Below are 24,531 nucleotides of genomic sequence, written 5' to 3' on the forward strand. Positions count from 1 at the left end.
GTTCGAATGTACATATATTCAAGAATATTCTCTGAAAATTTCAAATCGATCCGAAAATTAGTTTCGGAGATATGAGCGTTCGAAAGTAGGCGGAGCACGAGTCGGAGTAGCCGTTCCCGAAACTTTAAACGCGTTTATCTCAAAACCGTGTTTTCAGAGTCGGTGAGCAAAATTTCTCCGAAACCGCTAAACCGATCGGTTTGAAATTTTCACACGACTTACTCAGATATATTTTTCAGGTAATGATCGAAAGAATAAGGTTTTGGACAATAATTTCGATTTTTTAAGCCACTTTAAAGTGAAAAATTTTCATGAAAAACTGAATTTCTTTTTTGAACAGCCGCCATTTTGTCAAAAATCTAAATTTTGACTAGACCTTCGATCATTACCTGTATTTATTTATCACAAAACTAAATATTTTTGGTTTTTGGTTTTCAGATAATTTGGACCAGAGATATCTTGCTCACCGCCAAGCACTTTTTGTGGACATCTCTCCGCAGATCATCTACAGGAGCTAGAGGATCCAATATTTTTTTTCATAAACCGCTGATTGTTAGTTAAAGTACATTAAATTCTGTTTAAGTACATTTTTTCCATTAAAGTATAAAATAAAATGCCTCTTGCCTCTTCACAAAAAAAACGCGTTTTTTCTGCCTCGCAATTGGATATAACCCCTTAAAGTAAAAAGAAATCCATTATCTTTGTACTAAATGTACTATAACTATTTATTTGGTTAGATTGATCCGATTTAGGTGAAATATGCACGGTTTTGTTCAAGAACTTATTACCATTCGAACTTTTCGTCACTTTTGCATAAGCCAGGGACAATCGAATCCAAACTTCTCTAGAGGCGAATTTTTCACCAGCAAATCCATACGCCATGGACAGGAGCGTATATCACTTGCTACCAGGTTCGACCTATAAGAAGTGTGCATAATAGTCACCCAACTTAGCTCCGAGAGCTTCTGGTAACTCACTATTGATGCTTGTCGTTGTCCTGATGGAACACAATCCTCTACCATTAGCCAAATCTGGTCACTTTTGGGCGATTGCTTACTTCAGTCTAATTGTTGACAGTACGGATATGAATTAAGAGTTTAATTCCTGCCAATCCCATAAAACACATAGCGAAACCCTCCCAATGGTAGCTGTCTTAAGTGACGAACTATTTATTATCAGCAAGCATCCATTTCAGAAATGGATCGATTTTATTGCGATTCAACTGTGATGTGCAGATCGGTCCATGAGGTTTTTTTGCGTTAACTCCTGTGACACTCATAAACCGTGCTTCTTTTTGCAACCAAACTTTTTTAATTGTTCCAAACGATTATTGGCAAAATGTTTTTGTACAAATCTAATCTTTCTAACGCAATAAAGCGAAACCGTCTCACTTACACCACGCGATATACTGGATACTAAAACCACCTTTTGAAAAAAAAATAATAATGAATTGCCTTTTATTAGTATAAAGCATAGTCTCTTTTTTCTCGATATAATTTTCTTTGGCCAAATTGGGTAATTTTTTCGAAATTCTGTTCGCCGATGAAACCACTATCTCAACTGCTCCTTGACCTCTAGTGTAGTCCATACTTTGTCGACGGTTATCAAGGTTTCGCTGGTTTTCCGAAATGAGTAAACGTAGGACCCACAGTGCTGACAATTTTCTTATGACCAGTATTTAATTGAGTATAGGACCCATGTAATCCATCCCAATGGACTATCTCAGATATAGCACCAGTAGGTGGTTCTTCAAAGCCCGAAATGAGACTACTTTGAAACTACTCAAACCAAATTTGGACTGTCACTATTGAAAAAGAAAAATCCAAAGAGCTTAAGTGATATTATTTTTTCCGAGTGTTTACTCAGGAACAGCGAGATTGAAACCATTTCGAATAAAATAGATATTTGAATGACGCTCATCTAACACTAACAACTATAATCATCTATTTTATGATCGATTCTGTTTTGACTAAGAAGCGGCACAAAGTAGTTCATCATTAATTTTATGAGCGAACACATTTAAATTCAATTTTGCCATCATTTCGACAGCAAGAACACACAAATTTTATAACCAATACGAATTTAACAAAAATCAAAGTTTTTGATGAGGGATTAGACATTGTTTGACAACAAAGAGACAGACATAAGGAAGGCGACAACACAATGGGCAGACGACTAAAGTGCACCATAAAAGTATGAGGGCACTCAATACAGGTAGCAATTGAGCAGTTTAGGAGTGATTAGCCTTGAAAAAACAAACTAAAATCATAGCGAATTTTACGCTCGAAAGTATGCAACATAATTCGTTTAGTTTATTATGTGTGAAGTTTACATATGTATGCATATGAACTGAACTAGAGTGTAGCGGAAATAAAGCGGCAATTAATTAAGTTAAATTTAGATGAAAAAGAGTGCAAAAATAAAGATTGCGGTTGACAAATGCCGAGGGTGCAGCAGGTCAGCATCGCTTTAATGACTGATGCGATTTGATACGCGATCAGCGCATATTGTTGTTGCAGCAAGACTAAACACTTTTATGATTGTTTGTGTTGCTGCAGATGCTTTTAAGCAAATATCTATTGGCGAGCAGCATAATGCGATCAGCGCTCACATTTTGACGCGAAAATTGTCAACCGAACTGCGCACGCCGGCGATCGACATTAGCGCCGCCGCCTTTGATCGCCCACTTCGAAGCGCAAATTTGCAAATTTGCATTGATTTCGCGAATTTTGTAGTGCGAAAAGCGTAACAATTCGCATATAAAATGATATTGCAAGGCAGACAGGTCAAGCAGTGCAACCGTAAGCCTCTTAGAGGATCAACACATTCAGTGCAGTGAAGTGTAGTGTATGATTTTGAGTGAAAATCAAAATATTATCAAACACCTAATATTATATCTCCAATTTCGAGAAAGGACTAATTCTAAACAATCTATTTCGCAATGCGTTCTTTTGTATTGCTCGCTTGTTTGGCAACAATTGCCGCCGTCAGTGCTGCGCCACAATTCGGTTACGGTTATGGCGCCCAGCCAGCCGCCAGCAGTTTCGTGCCTTCAACACGTGGTGGCGAGAAGTATTTACCGCCCGCCACAACAACACCAGCACCCAGCGTGCACAAGCAATTCTACTTGATTTCGGCGCCGGAAGACACTGAGGGCGCTGGCAAGCCAAAACACCTGGTCATCGGACGTCCACAGAAGAACTATCGTGTCGTCTTCATTAAGGCACCAAATTCTGATAACGACAACCGCAAATTGTCAGCCGAATTCGCGCCACAAGAGGAGAAGACCGTCATTTATGTGCTCAGCAAAAAGGATAATGAACTCACCGCCAATGACTTCGCCACACCAGCACCAACGGTGCCCAGCAAACCCGAAGTATTCTTCATCAAATACAAGACACCCGAGGAAGCTGAGGCAGCACAGAAAGAAATTCAAGGTGAGTTGCATGCAACTTAAGGAAATATTTAGCACACAAAAGCATAAATTACAAAAAAGCTAAATAATCACAATTAAAATATTCCCATCACAGACCAATACGACCAATTGGGCGGCACTAAGGAATTCTCTGATGAAGGCACCGCCCCTGTGGCTTCGGTTATCGGCTCTTTGGACGGTATTGCTCCCGATGGCAGCTACAACTACAGAGCCATTGCTGCCCCACCAGAGGAACTCGGTAGCGCATCCTCACCACTTAGCCAATACCTGCCTGCTGCGGCGCGTCTGTAAGACAACGCTTCAAATGCAACTGGATTTGTTAGGATTGTTTTGTTGTTATTTGTTAACGTTGCATTGCGTAACACGTGGCATAAAGCCGAAAACTCGTTGATTAATTGTTAATTATAACTCATTGTTACTTTATATTGTTTTTTATTTACGAAAATTATGCGATTTAATAAAATTTAATTAAAAAAAATAGTAACGCCTTTTTTACTAAGGAAATTAAAAAATGATATATGAAAAATTAACTTATAATAATACATAAAACAAAACACGTTATATACCCTTAAAAAATACAAAAGATTCCTTAAAGAACTTGATTCTGAACATTCAGTTTGGTAGATATATGCTACATCTGTACATATAATTATTGCCTTAGAAAATATCCCAAGCCAAATTTCGTGAAGATATCTTGTCAAATGAAAAAGTTTTCGAAACAAGCACATGCATATTATGTATGTATGTATACAGACGAACGAACAGACGGACATGGCTAAATCGATTCATTTGCCTAATATGAAGTATTATTTTAGGGATAATAGTCAAAAACATTTTCATCTAACGTTTTAAAGAAATCTACTAAATTTTTAGATTATTTTGGATGAAATTGCAGCTTTTGAATTTCTTCAGGTTGTTCTTTGTCCCAAATGCGGCAAATTTGCTTGTTTACATAACCATTGAGTCTTAAATGAGCCTCATCGCTGAACAAAATTTGGCTCGAAAACGCCGGATCTTCTTGGAACTTTTCAAGAGCCCATAAAGCGAAGCGATGTCGTTTGGGAGCGTCGAGAGGCGTGAGTTCTTGCACTAGCTGTATTTTGTACAATTAATTTAAGATCTCGACATAAAACACAATAACATGACAGCTTGACACGACTTAGGCGGATGTCGCACTGTAACATAATCATGTTATGTACCGTTTTCAGTTGAAGTTTATGCATATGACGTTCATATGTATTTATTTATTTTCAATTTCAATTTAAGGGGTGAGGGGTTTCAAAAACTCGAATATTTTCATTGTCTTATTAAATTCTTGAACACCTCTAAAATATTGACCTAAATTTTCAAATTGATCCGAGTAATAGTTTCGAGATACTGCTTTAAGAACTTGTACGCTCTAGGCTAGCTAGGCTAAGTGCGCCGTCTTTAAACACGTTTTGAAGTCGTTGGCAAGATTTCTCGAGAATTACTCAATCGGTCGCTATAGCTGACTAAAAATTCAGAAAATGTTCATTTTTAACCGACTTACGAGCGTAAATTAAAAAAAATCATTACTTATTCACCATGTGCTATAAAGCACATATAGAGGCCGTGGACACAACATTAAAAGACCTTAGAAACTCCTTTGCTCTCATAGGCGGGATAATTTTTGTATTTGCTGGGGATTTCCGACAGACTCTTCCTGTCATTAACAGAGGTACGTGAGCAGATATCATCAAAACATGCTTAATATCATCGCCCTTATGGGCTTCGATTGAAAATATGAATTGTAATATTCTTCTGAATGAGTCTCTATGCAATATAGTCCATAGTTTAGAAATTTTAATAGATGCAGTATGCCCCTAATTGGTGAAACGGCTTAAATTCTTTCGCTCTAACTACAAACAAGACCGAATACCAAATTGTATCGTGAAAAAAAATGCTAATGTCTCAAAAAGGCAAACATGCGTTCCTTTCTGCTCCCCAGTGTGCATTTGAACATTCACACAAACATATGTACTACATAATAACTAACTCGCTTTACTACTGAGCTCCGTTGTAATTTTAAGAGTGCCAAATTAAGTAGCAAGACACCAAGAAATCACGTTTTAATTCATAAAGAAGGGTGTGAGTTTAACTAGCAAAAGGAAAACATTAATTGTGAACTATTGTACTTGTGAGTATTAAACATAATTGTTGTTAACTTTTAATAATAAAATTTATTTTTAGGTCTAAATGTCTGTTCATGTTTTCGAAACCGATTTTTCTGCAGACGACAGTATTGAAGATCTGGACTTTAATACTACTGGAAGTAAACGAAAGAGTTCATTAAGTGCGAAATCAGGACCGGCCCTAAAAAAAGTCCGTGTGAATTCACAAAAAATTATTTTCAAAGAAGAATTTTACACAGAAGTGGAAAAAGTTAGTTTTTAAATTAAAGCACACTATGAATTTATAATTTTTATTGTTAGATTTCCGACAAGACAACTTGTGCTAAGTGCGTTGCATGTCATCGAGTGATTAGAGGAAGCGGTGAAGTGACTTCAAATTTCATCAAACATTTGCAAGTCAAGCATAGTGAATGTTTTAAAACATACAAAAGTTATAAAACAGGTAGCCCTTTTGGCGGTAACATGCAATCTGAGTTCGATGGTAAACTGTTACATGCAATGATTGATTGTTCATTGCCCCTTTCCATTCTGGAAGAAAAATCCTTTATAGATCTTTTTCAAAGTACAGGTATGAAGGTGATGTGTCAGAATGTTTTCAATGCAAATTTTTCAAAACGAAATGTAAATATAAAATAATGAGCTTTCAAATTTTTTTAAAAATAATCGAAAATAATCAAAAATAATCCTTGAAAGTAGCCAATTACTTTTTTGATTACTTTTGATTATTTTTGATTGTTTTCTCGTAATCCTAACTAATCTTAATTATTTTTGGATTATTTGTAATCATAATTAATTAATAATCAGGAATTGTTAAAAAGAGAATTATGTAATCAATACCATTCCTTTTCAAATTTAATCTAATTGATTACTAATCGTAATCCAAATTTAACAGCAATGCTTTAGTATTATTAGGGATTGACCTACGAAAATAATGTTTTACTCATTGCCAACTGTATGTTGGTCTATCGCGGGTCGGAGGTCCTGAAAATCAATTTATATTACTGCCACAAAATAAATTAACATCAAATATCGTTTAAAGGGACCCAATAAATTATTTTTTAAGAGCAGAGAAGGTAAAATATATAGTAAAGGCCCCTTTAAAAAAATTAAAAGAAATTAGGAAAACACAAAATAAAATATACTTTCATGTTCGAATTTCCTTCATTTAACTAATTTTTAATGACCCCACGCAAAAACGAGAAAGTATGTGTAGAAGAGTGTGTACAAAATTATGACTTTAGAAATTATTGTTTAATACCGGTGTGAAGCCGGGGCGGGCTGCTAGTTCTTTATATGAGTAAAAAATTGTTGAAAAAAGGGCTGTTTTTTACCCGAAGACACCCATGTAACCTCTTAATTGTTATATGAGGAATGGGAGTAGTTGTTCGATTCCCCTATTTTCACATAGACTGAGGAGGTACAGAAAAGATTCGTTTTCAACATATATAGTTGATATATTTAAGTTAGAGGTTTGGAAAATATGTACATAAAACTTAATAGGGGGCGCGATTCCTTGCACACAATTTTTTAAATCTCAGATTGCTCTTCAAAACATCACTATGAAGATTTTTAAGCGAAATTCTTAAAAATTGTTTTACGCTTATTCTTTTCATTCCTTATTCATATACATCTTTTGACTTTTTTCGCGCTTTCAATGATATAATTCAGCTTCGCTGCTTAATATTTAATCGATTTCATTTGCATTGCAAATTCGTAAAGTTAGTTCGTTAATTTACGAGCGTATAACATCAATTAGTTTTGAAAAAATCATTTCCGATTCTTAAAATCATAAATATGAATTTGTCCACCGCTAACTACTGTCTCGATGGCTTTTCTTCTTCGTTTCTTTTGTATTTGCCATTATCACATTAACAAAGTCAAGGCTTCTTATCTTTTTTGAAGTTCTCAGGTTTTATCATTTCACGTATTCAAGAGATTTTGGAGCAGTAAGGCGAGAAATCATCTTTCTTGAAATTTGAAGTGGCAAGGAAAAATTGACAGTCTGTATATTATGTACCATGGAATGTTCGAAAGATGAAGAGAATGACAGGAGTTAAAAACTTTGATCGATGGATACAAAATAGAAAGACGGAGGCCGTAAGATCACGAAAGTCGAGGATGCTGAAATTGCATACTTTTAAGTAAAACGAATGAGTGACAAAAATCTTACTTGAGATCTCTTTTCAAAATAAGCGCTTGAATGACTATGTTTATTTGGAAAATAAAATAATTTTAAGTTTTTGACTCTATTTTTTGCACCCTTTCTACATTCTAAGAAGGCTCTCTTATCGAAAATGTAACAGAACATACATTGTGACAAAAGAGTATGGAACGCGTTCTTTCTCGACCGTAAACAGATATTTTTGGACTTGCTTTATCGTGCGAATTCCAATCCCATATTTATGGAGAATTGCCGATGAGACAAAGGTTTATGAGTTTGACATGCAAACAATCATTGGAATGGAGGGGGGAAAAACGAGCTGAAAGCAAAATAATTACGCCAAGGCCGCTCAAATATCAAGTTGATGCTCATTGTGTTTTTCGATATTCTTCATTTGGTCATGAGTTTATTACGAAGGGACAGACGGTCAAAAAGGAATTCTATTTGGGCTATTGAGGTGTTTGCGTCAGAACATACGTCGAAAACGGCCGGAATTGTGGAAGAACAATTCATGGATTTTACACGATGATAAGCGCATCGCGATAAGGCTGAATTTTTTTCAAAAACAGTACGATTCTGACCAAATTTAAAGTAAAAAACACAATGAATACCATCGATCTCTAACGTATTCACTAGATCACCAACGTATACCAAAATAAGACCGAATTCGCTGAAGGAGCTGAGGGCCATCCCAAAAAGTGCTTATAAAATGTGTTTCGAGGACGACAAAATAAATATTGCTGAATAATTTAATATTTTTCGTTTTATTAACAATTTCCAGGTACTTTTTATATCCTGAACAGGGTATATTAAGTTTGTCACGAAGTTTGTAACACCCAGAAAGAAGCGTCGGACACCCTATAAAGTATATATATAAATGATCAGTATGTTGAGCTGAGTCGATTTAGCCATGACCGTCTGCCTGTCTGTCCGTCTGTCTATATATAGACGAAATAGTCAATCAGTTTTTAAGATAGCGTTTTGAAATTTAGTAAACGTCATTTTCTCTTCAAGAAGCTGCTCATTTGTCGGAACTACCGATACCCGGACCACTATAACATATAGCTACCATTCAAACTGAACGAACGGAATCGAGTTCTTGTATGGAAAACTTTCACATTTGACAATGTATCTTCACAAAAGTTGGCACAGGTTATTTTATAAGTCAACAATGTAATCTCCGAAGAAATTGTTCAGATCGGTTAACTATAGCATATAGCTGCCATACAAACTGAATGATCGGAAATTTGGTATGAGTTATTGTTTACAGAAATAATTTAATATCAAAAGAAATTGTTCAGATTGGATTACTATAGCATATAGCTTCCATACAAACTGGACACATAGTTACTAAAAGAAATGCACCTGTGAAGGGTATATTAGCTTCAGTGCAGCCGAAGTTAACGTTTTTTCTAGTTTTATGAGGTCATTGACTGGCAATAAATATATTTCCCCTACCGGGAGCCTTTTAATGGCCTCACTGAACACGCGTTCATTGGAGCGGATATATTGGTTTCGGGAACAGGAAAAGGTAACGGGGAACAAATAGAGAGAGAGACAGAGAGTGAGTTGCTTGAGCGATCTCTGTTGCGAACAATATTTAACGATTTATGGCAAATGCAGGACTGTAATGAGTTTTTCTTGACTCTCTATCGCGTTTATACAATGGGTTTCAAGCACGATTTCCTTAACTCTTTTCATGGTATTCATAACGTCGTTTCGAAGGTCATGGGTGTTTTTCTAGACATGTGGTTTTCAATAGGGCAATGCTTTTTTTGGAGTTGGTCCTTTTTACAGATGTTACTTGATTTATGCTAAGTTTGGTTCGGCGTTTAATAAAATGGACAGACTTAATCCGGAACACACACTCGGACTTTTGGTTAAATGGGTAGGTTAAAACAAAAAAAAAAAAAAAATTGTCGCATTTAGAGTAATGATAAAGCACACGCCGTCGTTTCATTCTCAAAACGTTAATGTTAAGCCGTAATGCAGGCATAATGTTAATGTCGTTGAAGAACGCTATAGAGCCATGATAAATTACTTGTTTGTGGATAAATTGACAGCACTTCAGCCAACAAAAAATCAGTTTATTGAAGGAAACTTTTTGTGAGCGTATTATCTCGCGCCGTAGGCCTCCAAAATCGTGCGACTTAACACGGCTGGAGTATTTTTTGGGAATTATGTTAAGCCGTTAGCGTACGCAGATTAGCCTAAGACGATTAACGCCCTGCCAGAGAATGTTAGGCGCGGTATTGTTGACGTTCGCCACAATTGCGGCGAAAAATAATCGAAAATAGGTCCTTGTGGGGCTCACTTGCCCGAAATAATTTTTAAAATAAAATATCTTATCATCACATTAAAACTAAATGCTTAACTATAACATTAAATTAGACGAGTTTTTTCCTTATTGAAAACCACACGTCTAAAAGAGAACAATTTAGATGAAAAAATTTTTTACGAACTCAGTACCGACCCTTAACGCTCAATTATGTCCAAACCTTGCGTTCTAGATAAAGTAGTTACGTAAATTTTACACGAAATGGCCAGAAAATATTTAATCACGAACGGAGTCTTAGCGCCACATGGAATTTTCACACTCCCACTAGTGATAATCCAGGTGGGGTAATTTATAGTAATACATATCGTAAGGAAAGTGAAGCAAGAAGTGATAAATGGAAGTTTTAATGAAAGATCAAAGGAAAACATTCACTGAAATAATTGTTAAACTAGTTTGGCAGTTTCAGTCATGTGCCACAGTAATGGAGTTGCCACATAATACACAGGTCTGTGGGTAACAAGCGTGTAAATGAATCTAATTACCAAAATGCGTATATAGCAACAACAAATATTATTACACTACTAATTAGTTATGCAATTTTTCATAAATAATACAAAAAATGTTCAGTGAGAAAATGAAGAAGTAGAAGAATTGTAGGAAAGAGAGAGGAAGTCGGTCATAATTTGCAATTGGCAAATGAGCACGAGAGCGAAAAGCGCAGACACATTGACATTGAACTAATTTAATTAGCAGCAAGGTATTTAAAGTTGATTTACAAATCTGCACGTACAAATAAGTATGGCATATACCAGCCTACATGAGGGCGGATGTCATAAAAGACATCAACATTTGAATATACCAATAAAAAATTTTGGGTTTCTCAGGCGCAACCAAGATTTGCGTTTGTGGTTGCATATCTGCAGCATATGATCAACTCATTCATATATAAATATATCTTTACACCACTACTGTTGCATGCAACATTAAACATTTTCCCAAGATTCAACTTCTGATTTTCCTCCGACATTTAGTTGCCTATAAATGGTTGCTGTCAGTTAAAGACAATCAACAGTTTTAAAAATAGTTTAGACATAATTAGAGCTTCCTCGAGCTGCATTAGACGCAAAGTGTTTTTAGCAAAATAAAATAAAAAACAATTTTAATCCAAATCAACAAGTTTTTCTCACTAAAAATTGTGTAAAATGCGCGTCCTTTTCGTGTATAGCTGTGCGCTACTCGCTGTCACCGTTAACGCCGCGTCCAGTTTCGGTTACCACTACGAACGCAATGGCAACTCCAACTCCAACACCAACACACTCACGAACGCCAATAGCCTGAGCTTAAGCAGTAGCGGTAACGGTATACGCTCGAAGGACAACAACGCCGAAAGTTTTTTCAATCCTGCACCCAGTGGAAATTCATTCCTCTTACCGCAACATCAAACACTACGACAACAACAACAACAGCAACAGCAGCAACAAAAAACGGAGCAACAATCTTTTGGTGGCGACAAGTACCTACCACCTTCACAACCCACCGCCGAACCGATTATTACCAAGCAATTTTTTTTAGTCTCCGCACCGGAGGATTCGGAAGAGCAAACACGCAGCAAGCACTTTGTTATTGGCCGTCCGCAGAAGAACTATCGCGTCGTCTTTATTAAGGCACCTTCCTCTGATAATGCAAACCTCAAGTTGACAGCCGAATATGCGCCACAAGAGGAGAAGACTGTCATTTATGTTTTGAGTAAAAAGGACAACGACTTGAATATTGGTGAGATTAGCACACCAGCGCCCACTCAACCCACCAAACCGGAAGTATTCTTTATCAAATACAAGACACCGGAAGAGGCTGCCGCAGCGCAGAAGGAAATTCAAGGTGAGTTGAAATCTATCAGGTAATTGTTACTGTGAGCATTTGTTGAGTTCAAAAAATACAAAATTCCAGAACTTAATATTATATATACGCAGCTTACGACAGTATGCATATAAATGATCAGGATGACGAGCTGACTCGATTTATGTCCCTCTGTCTGTACGCCTGATCTGAAATTTTGCACACGTCCTTTTCTCTCTAAGAAGTTGCTCACTTTTCGGAACTAATAATATCGGACCACTATAGCAAAATCAAGGTCTTATATGGAAACCTTTTTTATTTTACAAATTATTTTCACGATATTCAACACAGATTATTATTCAAAGCAATGGTACAAGCTCCGAAGAAATTGTTCAAATCGGACTACTATATACAAATATGTCATACAAACTGATAAATAAAAACTCAGTTATTGTATTTTTATTTGACAAGATATCTTCACAATTTTTACATGGATTATTTTCCAAGGTACAATGTCCGAAAGAATTGTTCAGATCGGACTACTATAGTGTATAGCTACCATACAAATTAATCGATCAAAATCCAAAAATGTTTATGCTATCGCGAAAGCGGTGTCTACGCCATTAGAGAAGAAGAAAATGGATTTAAAAAAATGGCTATTTAATTCGAGTTATTTATTAATTAAATTGCTATAGTAAAACTAAAGTCATATTTGCCAACGTATTAGATTTTATAGCGAACTACTGACCAACGTGTCATTGCTTTGTTGTCGAAACAGGAAACATATTTTTAAACACTCATCTCTTCTTATATTAACATTTAATTCATCAGTCATGTTTCATAAACTAACACATATTTTATATATTTCCAGAACAATATGACAATCTTGGCGGCACTTCAGAGTTCTCCGACGAGGGCGTTGTACCCATAAAATCGGTTGTGGGCTCACTCGACGGTTTGGCGGCCAATGGCGGCTACGACTACCGCAAAGTACAAAATGGCGCCGATTCACCCATCAAAAACTTCCTGCAACCAGCACGTTTCTATTTCTAAAGACTTAGGTTAAAAAAATTTAAGTTTTCTTGTTTGAGATGCGCACATTCCGTTATGCATATGCACTTCTATATATTTGTAAAAAATGTTTGTTTTCAATTTTAATTAAAAAACACTTTTAGCTTAATTCAAAATCGAAATGAAATGTTAATGCATTTGGAAATCAATGGATACCCAGTGCGCTCGCACAAAAGACTCAAGCAACGAACTCGCTGCGTGAATTTGCCATAAAAGTATTAACGATTGAGTCATTAATTTTCTTTTTCTATCCTTTTCACGGCGCACAGCAACTTCTACACATTTATGATCAATAAGCAATTGATTGATTGGCATGTCAACAGCATTTTGTTGCATACAACCAACAGCTGGTGATAGCGATGTTTTGACATCGAATGCTTTATGCAAACTAAGTATGACATTATAAATTTATACGATTAAATTAAGCTTTTTAGCTGCAACGCCAGCGAGCGATAGCCCTTTCAGCTGGCTGAGCTAAGCGCAAAAATTAAGTAGCCGAAAACAAGTTGGCCATGTCTGCACATACTATTGAATGGCAGTCAGCGCAAATCAAGCGCTTGGATGCGCTGTGATTAATTGCCACTTGAGTAGCGCGCGCTTTTGTCCAACTAACTGGCTAAATACAAACAGTTGTTTGTCTGTATGTAAATGACAAGCAAACTTCCTCGATTCGAACAGGTCAATTTGAGCGTCAGCTGTGTTTGTATGTGTGTCACCCCACCCAAGCTTCGTTAGCTGAGATGATGAGCTTGATTTGATTGGCCGTCCGGTGACCGCTTTGTTGACCCAACGGCCTCGCAACTGCTTCGTCACTGTCACCGAACTACTATTTAGCGTATTTTTGGCAATTTGCGAATTTTATGCAAATTCGTTTTTGGTAATTTTAGCATTTCGCGGCAGAAGACGACAGTCGTCACTCACAACTATTGTTGGGTTTTGTGCGCACATCTTTTTTATACCCTGAACAGGGCATTTTAATTTTGCCACGAAATTTATAACACCCAGAAGAGATCCTATAAAGTATATATTGGGTAGTCGAAAAGTCCTTTCGTATTTTGTCAATAGATGTCGTTGCAGTCGTATATCTTGAGTGCTTGAGTGCTCGAGTGCGAATCACATTGTGTCATACCATATAGTGTTGGAAAGGTTAGATTTTAAGCTTCATTTAACCAAAAACGAAATTAAATTCGGCGAAGTTGAAAAAAGGAGGATGGAGTCATGTGTAGAAGTTCACGCAAGTGAGGAAAGTTCTCTGATCGCCATTCACTTGGGAGTGGCCAGAAACGATTCTTTTACACATGGCTCAAGCAGCTCACTACTTCCGGTCTTTGACCAAGTATCCTCTGGGTAGCCTAAGAACATCCGTTCGAAGGCGAGCTAAAGTGAGAAGGCGAAACATTCCCTACAAGGGTTGTGCGCTGGGTTTGGGACCCGCCACGTAAAAAACACCCCAGTGAAGAGCTACAACCAGCCTCGGATGAGAGACCCCCTTTTGATGACGACCATGGCAAACGAAATAAGGACTACGAATTGAGGGCATGCACCTGGAATGCCCGGTCCCTTAATTGGGAAGGTGCCGCTGCCCAGCTGGTTGATGTCCTCGTAAAGACAAAGGCTGACATCACCGCCGTCCAAGAAATGCGATGGACGGGACAAGGACAGAGACGAGTAGGTCCTTGTGACATTTACTACAGTGGCCATATACGGGAGCGCAAGTTTGGTGTAGGATTCGTGGTGGGAGAGAGACTCCGTCGCCGAGTACTATCATTCACTCCGGTGAATGAACGTCTAGCCACAATCCGCATCAAAGCGAGGTTCTTCAACATATCGCTGATTTGCGCCCACGCCCCGACGGAAGAGAAGGACGATGTGACCAAAGATGCCTTCTATGAGCGCTTGGAGCGCACTTATGAGAGCTGCCCCCGCCACGATGTCAAAATCGTGCTTGGCGACTTTAACGCCAGGGTGGGCAAAGAAGGTATATTTGGCACTACGGTCGGTAAATTCAGCCTCCACGACGAAACATCCCCAAATGGGTTGAGGCTGATTGACTTCGCCGGGGCCCGAAATATGGTTATCTGTAGTACTAGATTCCAGCATAAGAAGATTCATCAAGCTACCTGGCTGTCTCCGGATCGAAAAACTACCAACCAGATCGATCATGTTGTGATAGACGGAAGACACGTCTCCAGTGTTTTAGATGTGCGTGCGCTCCGAGGTCCTAACATCGACTCGGACCACTATCTTGTTGCAGCTAAGATTCGCACCCGCCTCTGTGCAGCAAAAACGCGCGCCACCAAACACAAGGAAGGTTCGACGTCGAGAAGCTGCAATCACAACAGACAGCCGAACGATTTTCTACTCGGCTTGCACTCCTGCTCTCTGAGAGCACTCGTCAACAACTCGGTATAAGGGAACTGTGGGACGGCATTTCAAACTCCTTACGTACAGCTGCAACCGAAACCATTGGTTTTCGGAAAGTGCAAAAGAACAGCTGGTACGACGAGGAGTGCCGTGTCGCAGCGGAGAGAAAACAGGCTGCCTACCTCGCAACGTTACGATCGACCACTACACGTGCGGGATGGGATAGATACCGAGAGTTGAAGAGGAAGCGAGACGCATTTGTAGACAGAAGAAGAAAGAGGCTGAAATGCGTGAGTACGAAGAGCTTGATAAGCTGGCCTACAGGGGTAATGCTCGAAAATTCTACGAAAAATGCGGCGGCTTACGGAAGGTTTCAAGACCGGAGCGTATTCCTGTAGAACCCCCAAAGGTGATCTAGTCACTGATGCCCAGAGCATACTTAAATTATGGAGGGAACACTTCTCCAGCCTGCTGAATAGCAGTGAACGCACAACACCAGGAGAAGGAGAACCCGATTCCCCAATCGATGACGATGGAGCAGATGTTCCATTACCCGACCATGAAGAAGTTCGAATAGCAATTGCCCGCCTGAAGAACAACAAAGCGGCAGGGGCCGACGGATTGCCGGCCGAGCTATTCAAACACGGCGACGAAGAACTGATAGGGAGCATGCATCAGCTTCTTTGTAAAATATGGTCGGACGAAAGCATGCCCAACGATTGGAATTTAAGTGTGCTATGCCCAATCCATAAAAAAGGGAGACCCCACAATCTGCGCCAACGACCGTGGGATTAGCCTCCTCAACATCGCATATAAGGTTCTATCGAGCGTATTGTGTGAAAGATTAAAGCCCACCGTCAACAAACTGATTGGACCTTATCAGTGTGGCTTCAGACCTGGCAAAATCAACAACCGACCAGATATTCACCATGCGCCAAATCTTGGAAAAGACCCGTGAAAGGAGAATCGACACACACCACCTCTTCGTCGATTTCAAAGCTGCTTTCGACAGCACGAAAAGGAGCTGCCTTTATGCCGCGATGTCTGAATTTGGTATCCCCGCAAAACTAATACGGCTGTGTAAACTGACGTTGGGTAACACCAAAAGCTCCGTTAGGATCGGGAAGGACCTCTCCGAGCCGTTCGATACCAAACGAGGTTTCAGACAAGGCGATTCCCTATCGTGCGACTTTTTCAACCTGCTTTTGGAGAAAATAGTTCGAGCTGCAGAACTAAATAGAGAAGGTACCATCTTCTATAAGAGTGTACAGCTGCAGGCGTATGCCGATGATATTGATATCATCGGCCTCAACACCCGCGCCATTAGTTCTGCTTTCTCCAGGCTGGACAAGGAAGCAGAGAAAATGGGTCTGGCAGTGAACGAGGGCAAGACGAAATATCTCCTGTCATCAAACAGACAGTCGTCGCACTCGCGACTTGGCACTCACGTCACTGTTGACAGTCATAACTTTGAAGTCGTAGATAATTTCGTCTATCTTGGAACCAGCGTAAACACCACCAACAATGTCAGCCTAGAAATCCAACGCAGGATAACTCTTGCCAACAGGTGCTACTTCGGACTGAGTAGGCAATTGAGAAGCAAAGTCCTCTCTCGACAAACAAAACCCAAACTCTATAAGTCACTCATAATTCCCGTCCTGCTATATGGTGCAGAGTCTTGGACGATGTCAACAACGGATGAGTCGACGTTGCGAGTTTTCGAGAGAAAAATTCTGCGAAAGATTTATGGTCCGTTGCGCGTTAGCCACGGTGAATACCGCATTCGATGGAACGATGAGCTGTACGAGATATACGACGACATCGACATAGTTCAGCGAATTAAAAGACAGCGGCTACGCTGGCTAGGTCATGTTGTCCGGATGGACGAAAACACTCCAGCTCTGAAAATATTCGACGCAGTACCCGCCGGGGAAGCAGAGGAAGAGGAAGACCTCCACTCCGTTGGAAGGACCAAGTGGAGAAGGACCTGGCTTCGCTTGGAATATCCAATTGGCGCCACGTAGCGAGAAGAAGAAACGACTGGCGCGCTGTTGTTAACTCGGCTATAATCGCTTAAGCGGTTTCTACGCCAATTAAGAAGAAGAAGAAGTTGAAAAAAAATTATAGCCGAGTGGAAATAATGAAGAAATTCGCTGTATTTTGAAATTTTGAAATTTTTGGATAAAAAGGGTAAGAATGCCAGGCCAGCCACGAATGAAATTTGTGAACTTTACGAAGACGATGCTGTATCAGTTCGTGTAGCACAACAATGGTCGCTCGCTAACGCTCTGGAAATTTCGCTCTGGTCGACCTTTCGTTGGAAAAGTCGATAAAATTATGGAAAAGATTGACCAGGACCGTCACATAAGCAGCCATGACATCGCTAATGAACTTAATATTCATTATCAAACGCTTTTGAACAAAAAGAAGCTCGATGTTTGGGTACTACATGAATTGTCTGTGAAAAATTTAATGGACCAAATTAACATCTGCGATGGTGAAGTTCAACAAATGGTCGCAAAGCCAGGATTGACGCCTCGAGTTTTTGGTGGGATTGGAAAGGAAACATCCACTATGAGCTGATCTAGCCTGGTCGACGGTTGTTTCTACATTTTACTGTCAACAACTGATGAGAATGAAGCAAGCAATCGAAAAAAAACAGCCAGAACTGATCAACAGAAAGGGCTTCGTCTTCCATCAGGACACTGCTAGGCAACACACATCTTTGGTGACTCGGCAAAAACTGGGAGAGATCAGCTGGGAAGTTTTGATGCATCCACCATATAGACCTTACCTTGCACCATCGGACTACTATTTGTTTCGATCAATACAGAACTCCCTTAATAGAGTAAAGTTAACTGCAAGAGAAGCCTGTGAAAATTACTTGTCGCAGTTTTTCGCCGAGAAACCAAAAAAGTTTTACACTAATGGAATAATGTCTCTAGCGGAAAAATGGCAAAAAATGGTCGACCAAAATGTCATATTTGGTTCATTAAAGTTCGTTATAAACATAAAAAAGTAAGTTGAAGTTTGATTACACTGTGAAACATTTTTGGGATTATTGTCTGGGGGATGAGAAATTCCAAGTCAGGCTGATGGTACTAGGTCAGTATAGTAAAACCCTCAAAGGGTTTGGCGTTCGTAGTGAAGGGTATTCTAACATTACTCCCGCCGAAGTTAAAGTTTCTTCTTCTTTTTTTAATTACTGTTAACCTCGTTGTTTGTTGCTATTGTTGTTTTTGTTGACCCTTTTTGGTTATCGTTTTAGTTTCACTTTCGTCGTGTTTAGTTTTTATGCGTTTTTAATGCCTTCCACGTTGCTTCCACGTCGCGCTGCCGTTGCCACAGCTGTTGTTGCCTCTGCTGCTACTTGGCCAGGGCATTGGGCGTCGGAGGCGTTTCAAACGGTTTTGGCTTGTGGCACATTTTAATTGCTGTGCGTTAGCATAAATTTTATTATTTTATTGTGTGGAATAAAGAAATTGACAAAACAACAACAATAACGGGAGGCGGGATCGTAAAAAATAGCTAAGAAAACAGCAAACGCTTATTCGCTTAAGTTAATTATGCCTGAAAAAGTTCGTGTTCCAACAAGTGTTGGCTTTTACGAGCATCATTATTTGCCAAATTTATGCGTTAGTTTTTTTTAATGAAATCCAAAGCGAATTTTAATATAACATGGGAAACACCGAAATATGTCATGTAAGCGTGCGCCGCGTTAATGGCAAGGAAGCGGAGTAGCTCTTTGAAAAATATAGAAACGAAATTCGTAAAAAAAATTCGGTAATAAATGGCGGAAATTTTTGATCTCTTTCGATTAAGACTTTCTGCTTTCAAAATATCTTCTAATTTGATTGATAGATAAAGAAAATAAAGTCAAATTGATTGAACCACAAGCGAAAATATCTTAGTCTCTCTGATATTCTGGATGCGGGATGCGTGTGCTGAATAACACAGAACAGACTTTGCACTAAAGTCGCTTTAGCACAAAGCATTAGAAAATGCTCTTACACTATACTCTAAGAGAGCGGTTCAATAAATTCTTAACCTACAAAAAAAAAAATTTCTGAAAAAATTGCGATTTATTTCGCAACTTTGTCTCCTTTTGGTTCAATACCCAACAATGCTCTAACTTTATTAAAACCTCTAAAATTCCCTATTCAATCGTAGAATACGAGAACGTGTCCTTTTGTGAAGTTTTTTTTTTTGTTAATTACCTTTCGGATCACCTGCGCGTGTCTCATCAAAAATGGATGTGTGACCACGATGAAACTCGTTAAACCAATTTCTGACGGTCATCTTCCAAGGCAAATAAATCGCTCCTCTTCCACTCCGCTTCAACTGAAAACTGCTTCAAGTAAATTAAAACGCTATATAAAGAAATATATAAAGAAGCTGTGTCCAAATTCAAGTAAAGAAATTCCCTTTGGAAAGCCCAAAAGTTCATGAAGCCACCAGTCAACATGCCCATACGAGACTAGGGTGGAAATTGGGCTCGAAGTGACGAAAAAAATATTAATTGTTTTGCAAATCACCTACAAAAAGTATTTCAACCTAATTTCTCAAAGAACATTTTTAAGCTATCAATCAACATAGTAGCTAACGAGTCGCTTGAGTCTTTTAAGGCTACCCCTTTAGAAATTATTCGAATCATATAAGAACTTAATCGAAAAAAGTCGCCAGGACATGTCGCTCAAAAATGCTAATTGAGTTACCAAATATTGCTGTAGAGGTGCTCTCTTTGCTCTTCTTAGTTTTGGATACCATAAAATTCCATGGAAAATATTACAGATTATTCTGATATATAAACCTGAGTAAAACTTAACACAGCCGTCTTCATATACACCAATCAGTCTTCTATCCTGCCTTTCTAAATATTCGAAAAAGTGTTACTATCAAAGTTGTATTCATTCCTCCACAAAAATAATATAATACCAGTGCACCAATTCGGGTTTCATGGAAAACATTGGACGATAGAGCAAGTAAATAGAATTACTAATGAAATAAGAAAAAAGCATTTGAGCACAGAAAGTACTGTTCAGCTATATTTCTAGACGTCACTCAGGCTTTTGATAAGGTGTGGCATGAAGGCATTTTATATAAAATTAAAAACATTCTATCTTTAGATTTATAGTATATCAAACATTGGAGTCTTATTTATATAATAGACAATTTATGGTTGAAGTAGGAGATTTCACTTCTGACGAGCGACAGATAAGGGCTGGTGTACCACATAGCCGGGTTTTAGGCCCAATTCTGTACATCGTATGTATGTACAGCAGATCTTCCAACAGCTAATAATGTATTCACATCAACTTTTACGAATGAGAAAGAAGTAGAGGACAGCAGAATGAGATATATATCTAAACTCCGAGATCACTCAAGCCCATTGGCTACTGCTTCAGTACATTCCAGTATTGAAAAAAGTAGTCTTCGAAGCAGAAGAGTCAAGGTTAGCACGTTCAAACGCCTTTTGATTTCAATGCACGATAACCCTTCAAAAAAAATTGAATTATGGAATCCACAAATACACTCTCTTCGTCTGAGCAAGAATGTACTACAGGACGTACGGGCGGTGAAGCGCCATAATTATTACACTAACATACTCGTAGACTGAATTAAATATCCTTACAAGTCTCGGATTTTATACAATTTTAATATAGTCAGAATAATATTGCAGAAAAAAGAAGGTAAATTCGTCATTTCTGCGCTAAAGTACTTAGATCCGATGACCGAAATGATATTGAAAGAACACAGTTCAATTTCTAGTCTGAATGATTTATATGAATTTTTTAACGAATTTCTGACAGGGCGAACCTTCTGTGAAGAGAAAAAGAAAATCTATACGATAAACTATTTCAGCGCATTTACAGTTATTTTGCTATGTGGATTTACAGACGAGAAAGATGGTTATGAAATCGGATCAATTTATTCCAAAAGCTAATAAAAATGACAAAAATCTAGTGAAAGAGATAAAAAGGTGGTGAAAAAAATTAGAAATTATTAGAAAATAACAATAACAAAGTGAGGGGAACGAGAAAAACGAAATATATGTCCCTTTGCTGTTAGTCTAGAGTAAAGGTATATACAAATCGTCTTTATAAATATAAATGTTTAATCGCTGACCGAAAACTTTAAGACTTCATATACAATATGAAATAAGGTGTGTCCCAATAGATGTTACAACAAAGAAAGCAGCGAAGAACTAAATGTAGTCAACATTTTATATTCTATTATGATTGAAATGAAAAACGTTTAGTATCAATTTTCTATTCCATTAGTTGCTTGGAATGTGGCATATTTTATTGAAACTTTTGAAATTCAAATTTCCAGCCCATAAATAATCCACAGGCACAATGGTTAACCCGATAGAAGCAAAAGCTAAACAAAAATGAAAGAAAAAACAAATGCCGCACGCCCTTTGTTACTTCGCCGATAGCAGCGTCTCACCGTTTTGCACAATTCCCATTTGAAATAAATTCAAACTACAACAATAAACTGACAACTTAATGGCAAATGGTAAGTAATTTAAGTTGGGTTTTTTGTATAATTCCACGATGAGTGATCATTGTGTAAATTCAATAACAAAGACTACCGGTGTTTGCTTTGATTCGGCCGCTATTCGTTGTAGAGCCGCCGAAGAGTGTAAAATACCGTTCAACCTTGACATTAACTTCTGGTGAACAATTTTCGGTTGATAACAACACGCTGCATGTTGTTTAATTAATAACTGGAAAGTATAGAATCAATATGTATGTAAAGCTTTTGGATGAAAAATGCACATAAGTATTTTCGAAGAATTTAATAAAGCCCTTTCAGCTCAACATAGTTCAAGCATTATTTTACAATTATCGATGATAGCAAAAACGTTACAAATAATGTTCTAATATAATCGTATGTATGTATGAATAACTCAAGGGGCATCGTAGTGGCTTAAAAACAGTTTTAGAATCGAATGTCATATATAAAATCGAATTACATATATCAAACGATCGAAGAACTCATCATCGGTTGATGGCTCCTAAATTGAATTGTGAAGTTCTGAGCGCACGGAAATACATTTAATTACGATTCAAATCGCGGAGAGTTGGCATAAACGTTAACACTAGAAATACCGATGTTAAATATGTATGTACATATATACCTAGTTTTACCGCACCCGTCAAATTGACGGATTTTTGATTATGGCTTTCATAGTAACTTTTGAGTTAGTTTAAGTAAATAAAAGAATACAATTTAGCAATAACAACATTTAATATAATAATTCATTAATTATTTATAAAAAAAAAAACAAAAACAGTTTATATTTGAATGAGGCACATATTTTACATGTACATTAGGGTGGAGCGGTTTTTATTAATTTTTGATTTCTGTTTCGGTATACCTGTAGAAAGTTGCTGTTTTAGGTAAATATTAAACACAAGAAAAATCAGTAATCTCATGCTATGTTTAGAGGTGCCCCCATCGACTTGAAATTTTGAAAATTTATGCCAAATACTCATAAATTCACAAACATTTTATAAACGTTATTTCATGAGTTATAGAGTAAGATAGAAATTAATGCTATTAAAACATATATATCACTATCTAACCATATTATAATATTATAATAACTACGTTCTGCACTTTAATTTCACATTCCTAATTTCACACTCCAAAACTTTCCCCATTCTATATGTTGTGCTAATTTTCCCAGGCACTCTCTTTCCACAATACCAGGCCGACAATATTCAAATAACGATAGATTTAAGTAAGCAACTGACTGCGATCTTTCAATTTTGTACAGTCTTAAGTTTGAAGTCGAATAAAGTGGTTTGATTTAAAAAAAGTAAAAAAACGTAAGTCGCGCTTGCAGCAGTTCACTTGTTCGCCTTTCATTTATTTGTTACATCAAATTTTACAGATGGAATCGGAATATTTGCTGTAAATCTAATTTTTTATGTATATTTGATGCTTGTAGCTTAGCTTATAACTGTAGTTAGTACTTATTACTTGTCTTGATTGTAGAGATATGTCTCAAGCTAAGGCACGACAAACGACGAGGTGTCCTGTCTTTGGTTTGCCGGAGAAGTTACCTGTTTCTCATTTCTCTGATGAAATATTATCTGTTCTTAAAACATGAATTGAAGCCCGATAAAACAACAATGGAGCCAAGAATTCTTGAAATATCTGAAAGATTAGCGGGTGAAGTTCTAAAAATATGGCAAAAATCTTCACTGCCAACTGTAAGTGTAAAAAGAATTTTATAATTGATTCGTTCCTACCACGACATATACAGGAGCTTAATGAAACCATATCAAGGCCGTCAAACCAACATTAAATACCAAGAAAATATTAGAACATTTATTACAGAGTCCCAGAGATTATTTAATATCTGCAGCTGCAAGTGCAAAGATATCAGGAATTATTGCTGTTTAAAAGGGTGTCGTGTTGCCAAGGAGGAAGTAAGTTTTTTACTCGACCAAAGATCAACCAGAAAAATGATAGGCGGTGTCGATATAGTGTCAACTGCGAAGAATAAGAAAGAACATCGGAACCAGGAAGCAACAATTTTGGTCATGTCGCCTGTGAGTCGGGGACTGCTAAAATATAAAAGACACTATATTATTATATTTGAAATCTAAGTCGGTAAATGTGAGTGTATTAGCTTTGTTGGGTGCGTTGGAACTGGAACAGTGGTTTATCTGTCAATTGCATTCAAATGAGTTACCACTACGTCATCTTCTATTACATTTAGACGGACAAACTATCGGCCCTAAATGCTTTTAAGGCGCCATCGGATCTCAATTATAAACTTGTCAAACAATGCCGATAGTAGAATTTACCGCTATACATACATTATTACCTGAAATAACTAGGGAAGAGCTTAATACCGACCAAAAGTATTTATACGACATAATGACCGCTATTAGTACCATTCTAGACGACTAACAACAGCTAATTGAATTCTAAAATTGTATGCCACTAAAACTGACCCAAAAGAAAAGCTAGTTGTATTAGCCACGTACGTTATGAAATTTTATGGACCAATGTGGTTTACAATAAAATGTAATTCTTCATACATTAACGGAGCCAAAAACATATGGTAAACCTTTAATCTACTTGTAAAAACTCTGATATAACTGATCCACCTCTAACTTTAAATAGTATGTTTGATGAAACCTTGAAAGACTTTGTCAACCCTTCTTGGTACATGTAAGGATATTACAGATTTTATATGCCACACCCAAGC

General features: G+C 37.7%; 3 protein-coding genes and 1 long non-coding RNA gene across 5 annotated transcripts in view; 3 read left to right on the forward strand and 1 right to left on the reverse strand.

Annotated features, from left to right (window-relative positions):
* The window catches only part of LOC120773936 (protein gone early), an 89,790-nt gene that overhangs the window by 30,175 nt on the left and 35,084 nt on the right, over positions 1 to 24,531 (reverse strand). The gene's annotated exons all lie outside the window — the stretch shown is intronic.
* LOC120773944 lies at positions 2,942 to 3,727 on the forward strand. Its single transcript, XM_040103160.1, has 2 exons — positions 2,942 to 3,437; positions 3,531 to 3,727. The coding sequence occupies exons 1-2, from the start codon at positions 2,942 to 2,944 to the stop codon at positions 3,725 to 3,727; spliced, it is 693 nt and encodes a 230-aa protein (XP_039959094.1).
* LOC120773945 lies at positions 5,349 to 6,217 on the forward strand. Its single transcript, XR_005705205.1, has 3 exons — positions 5,349 to 5,594; positions 5,648 to 5,839; positions 5,890 to 6,217. It is a non-coding gene; the product is annotated as an uncharacterized LOC120773945 (long non-coding RNA).
* On the forward strand, positions 11,231 to 12,917 carry LOC120773942. The gene is made up of 2 exons (XM_040103158.1): positions 11,231 to 11,906; positions 12,736 to 12,917. Exons 1-2 carry the CDS (start codon positions 11,231 to 11,233, stop codon positions 12,915 to 12,917), a joined length of 858 nt encoding a protein of 285 aa, XP_039959092.1.

The sequence above is a fragment of the Bactrocera tryoni genome, chromosome 4, assembly GCF_016617805.1.
Source record: "Bactrocera tryoni isolate S06 chromosome 4, CSIRO_BtryS06_freeze2, whole genome shotgun sequence".
Classification (NCBI taxonomy): Eukaryota; Metazoa; Arthropoda; class Insecta; order Diptera; family Tephritidae; genus Bactrocera; species Bactrocera tryoni.

What these genes read in the sequence shown, in the direction of transcription:
- LOC120773944 (XM_040103160.1), top strand. Translation starts at nt 2,942, where the DNA reads ATGCGTTCTTTTGTATTGCTCGCTTGTTTGGCAACAATTGCCGCCGTC. An exon ending in AGCACAGAAAGAAATTCAAG is followed by an intron (nt 3,438 to 3,530) that starts GTGAGTTGCATG and finishes TTCCCATCACAG; the next exon opens with ACCAATACGACCAATTGGGC.
- LOC120773942 (XM_040103158.1), top strand. Translation starts at nt 11,231, where the DNA reads ATGCGCGTCCTTTTCGTGTATAGCTGTGCGCTACTCGCTGTCACCGTT. An exon ending in AGCGCAGAAGGAAATTCAAG is followed by an intron (nt 11,907 to 12,735) that starts GTGAGTTGAAAT and finishes ATATATTTCCAG; the next exon opens with AACAATATGACAATCTTGGC.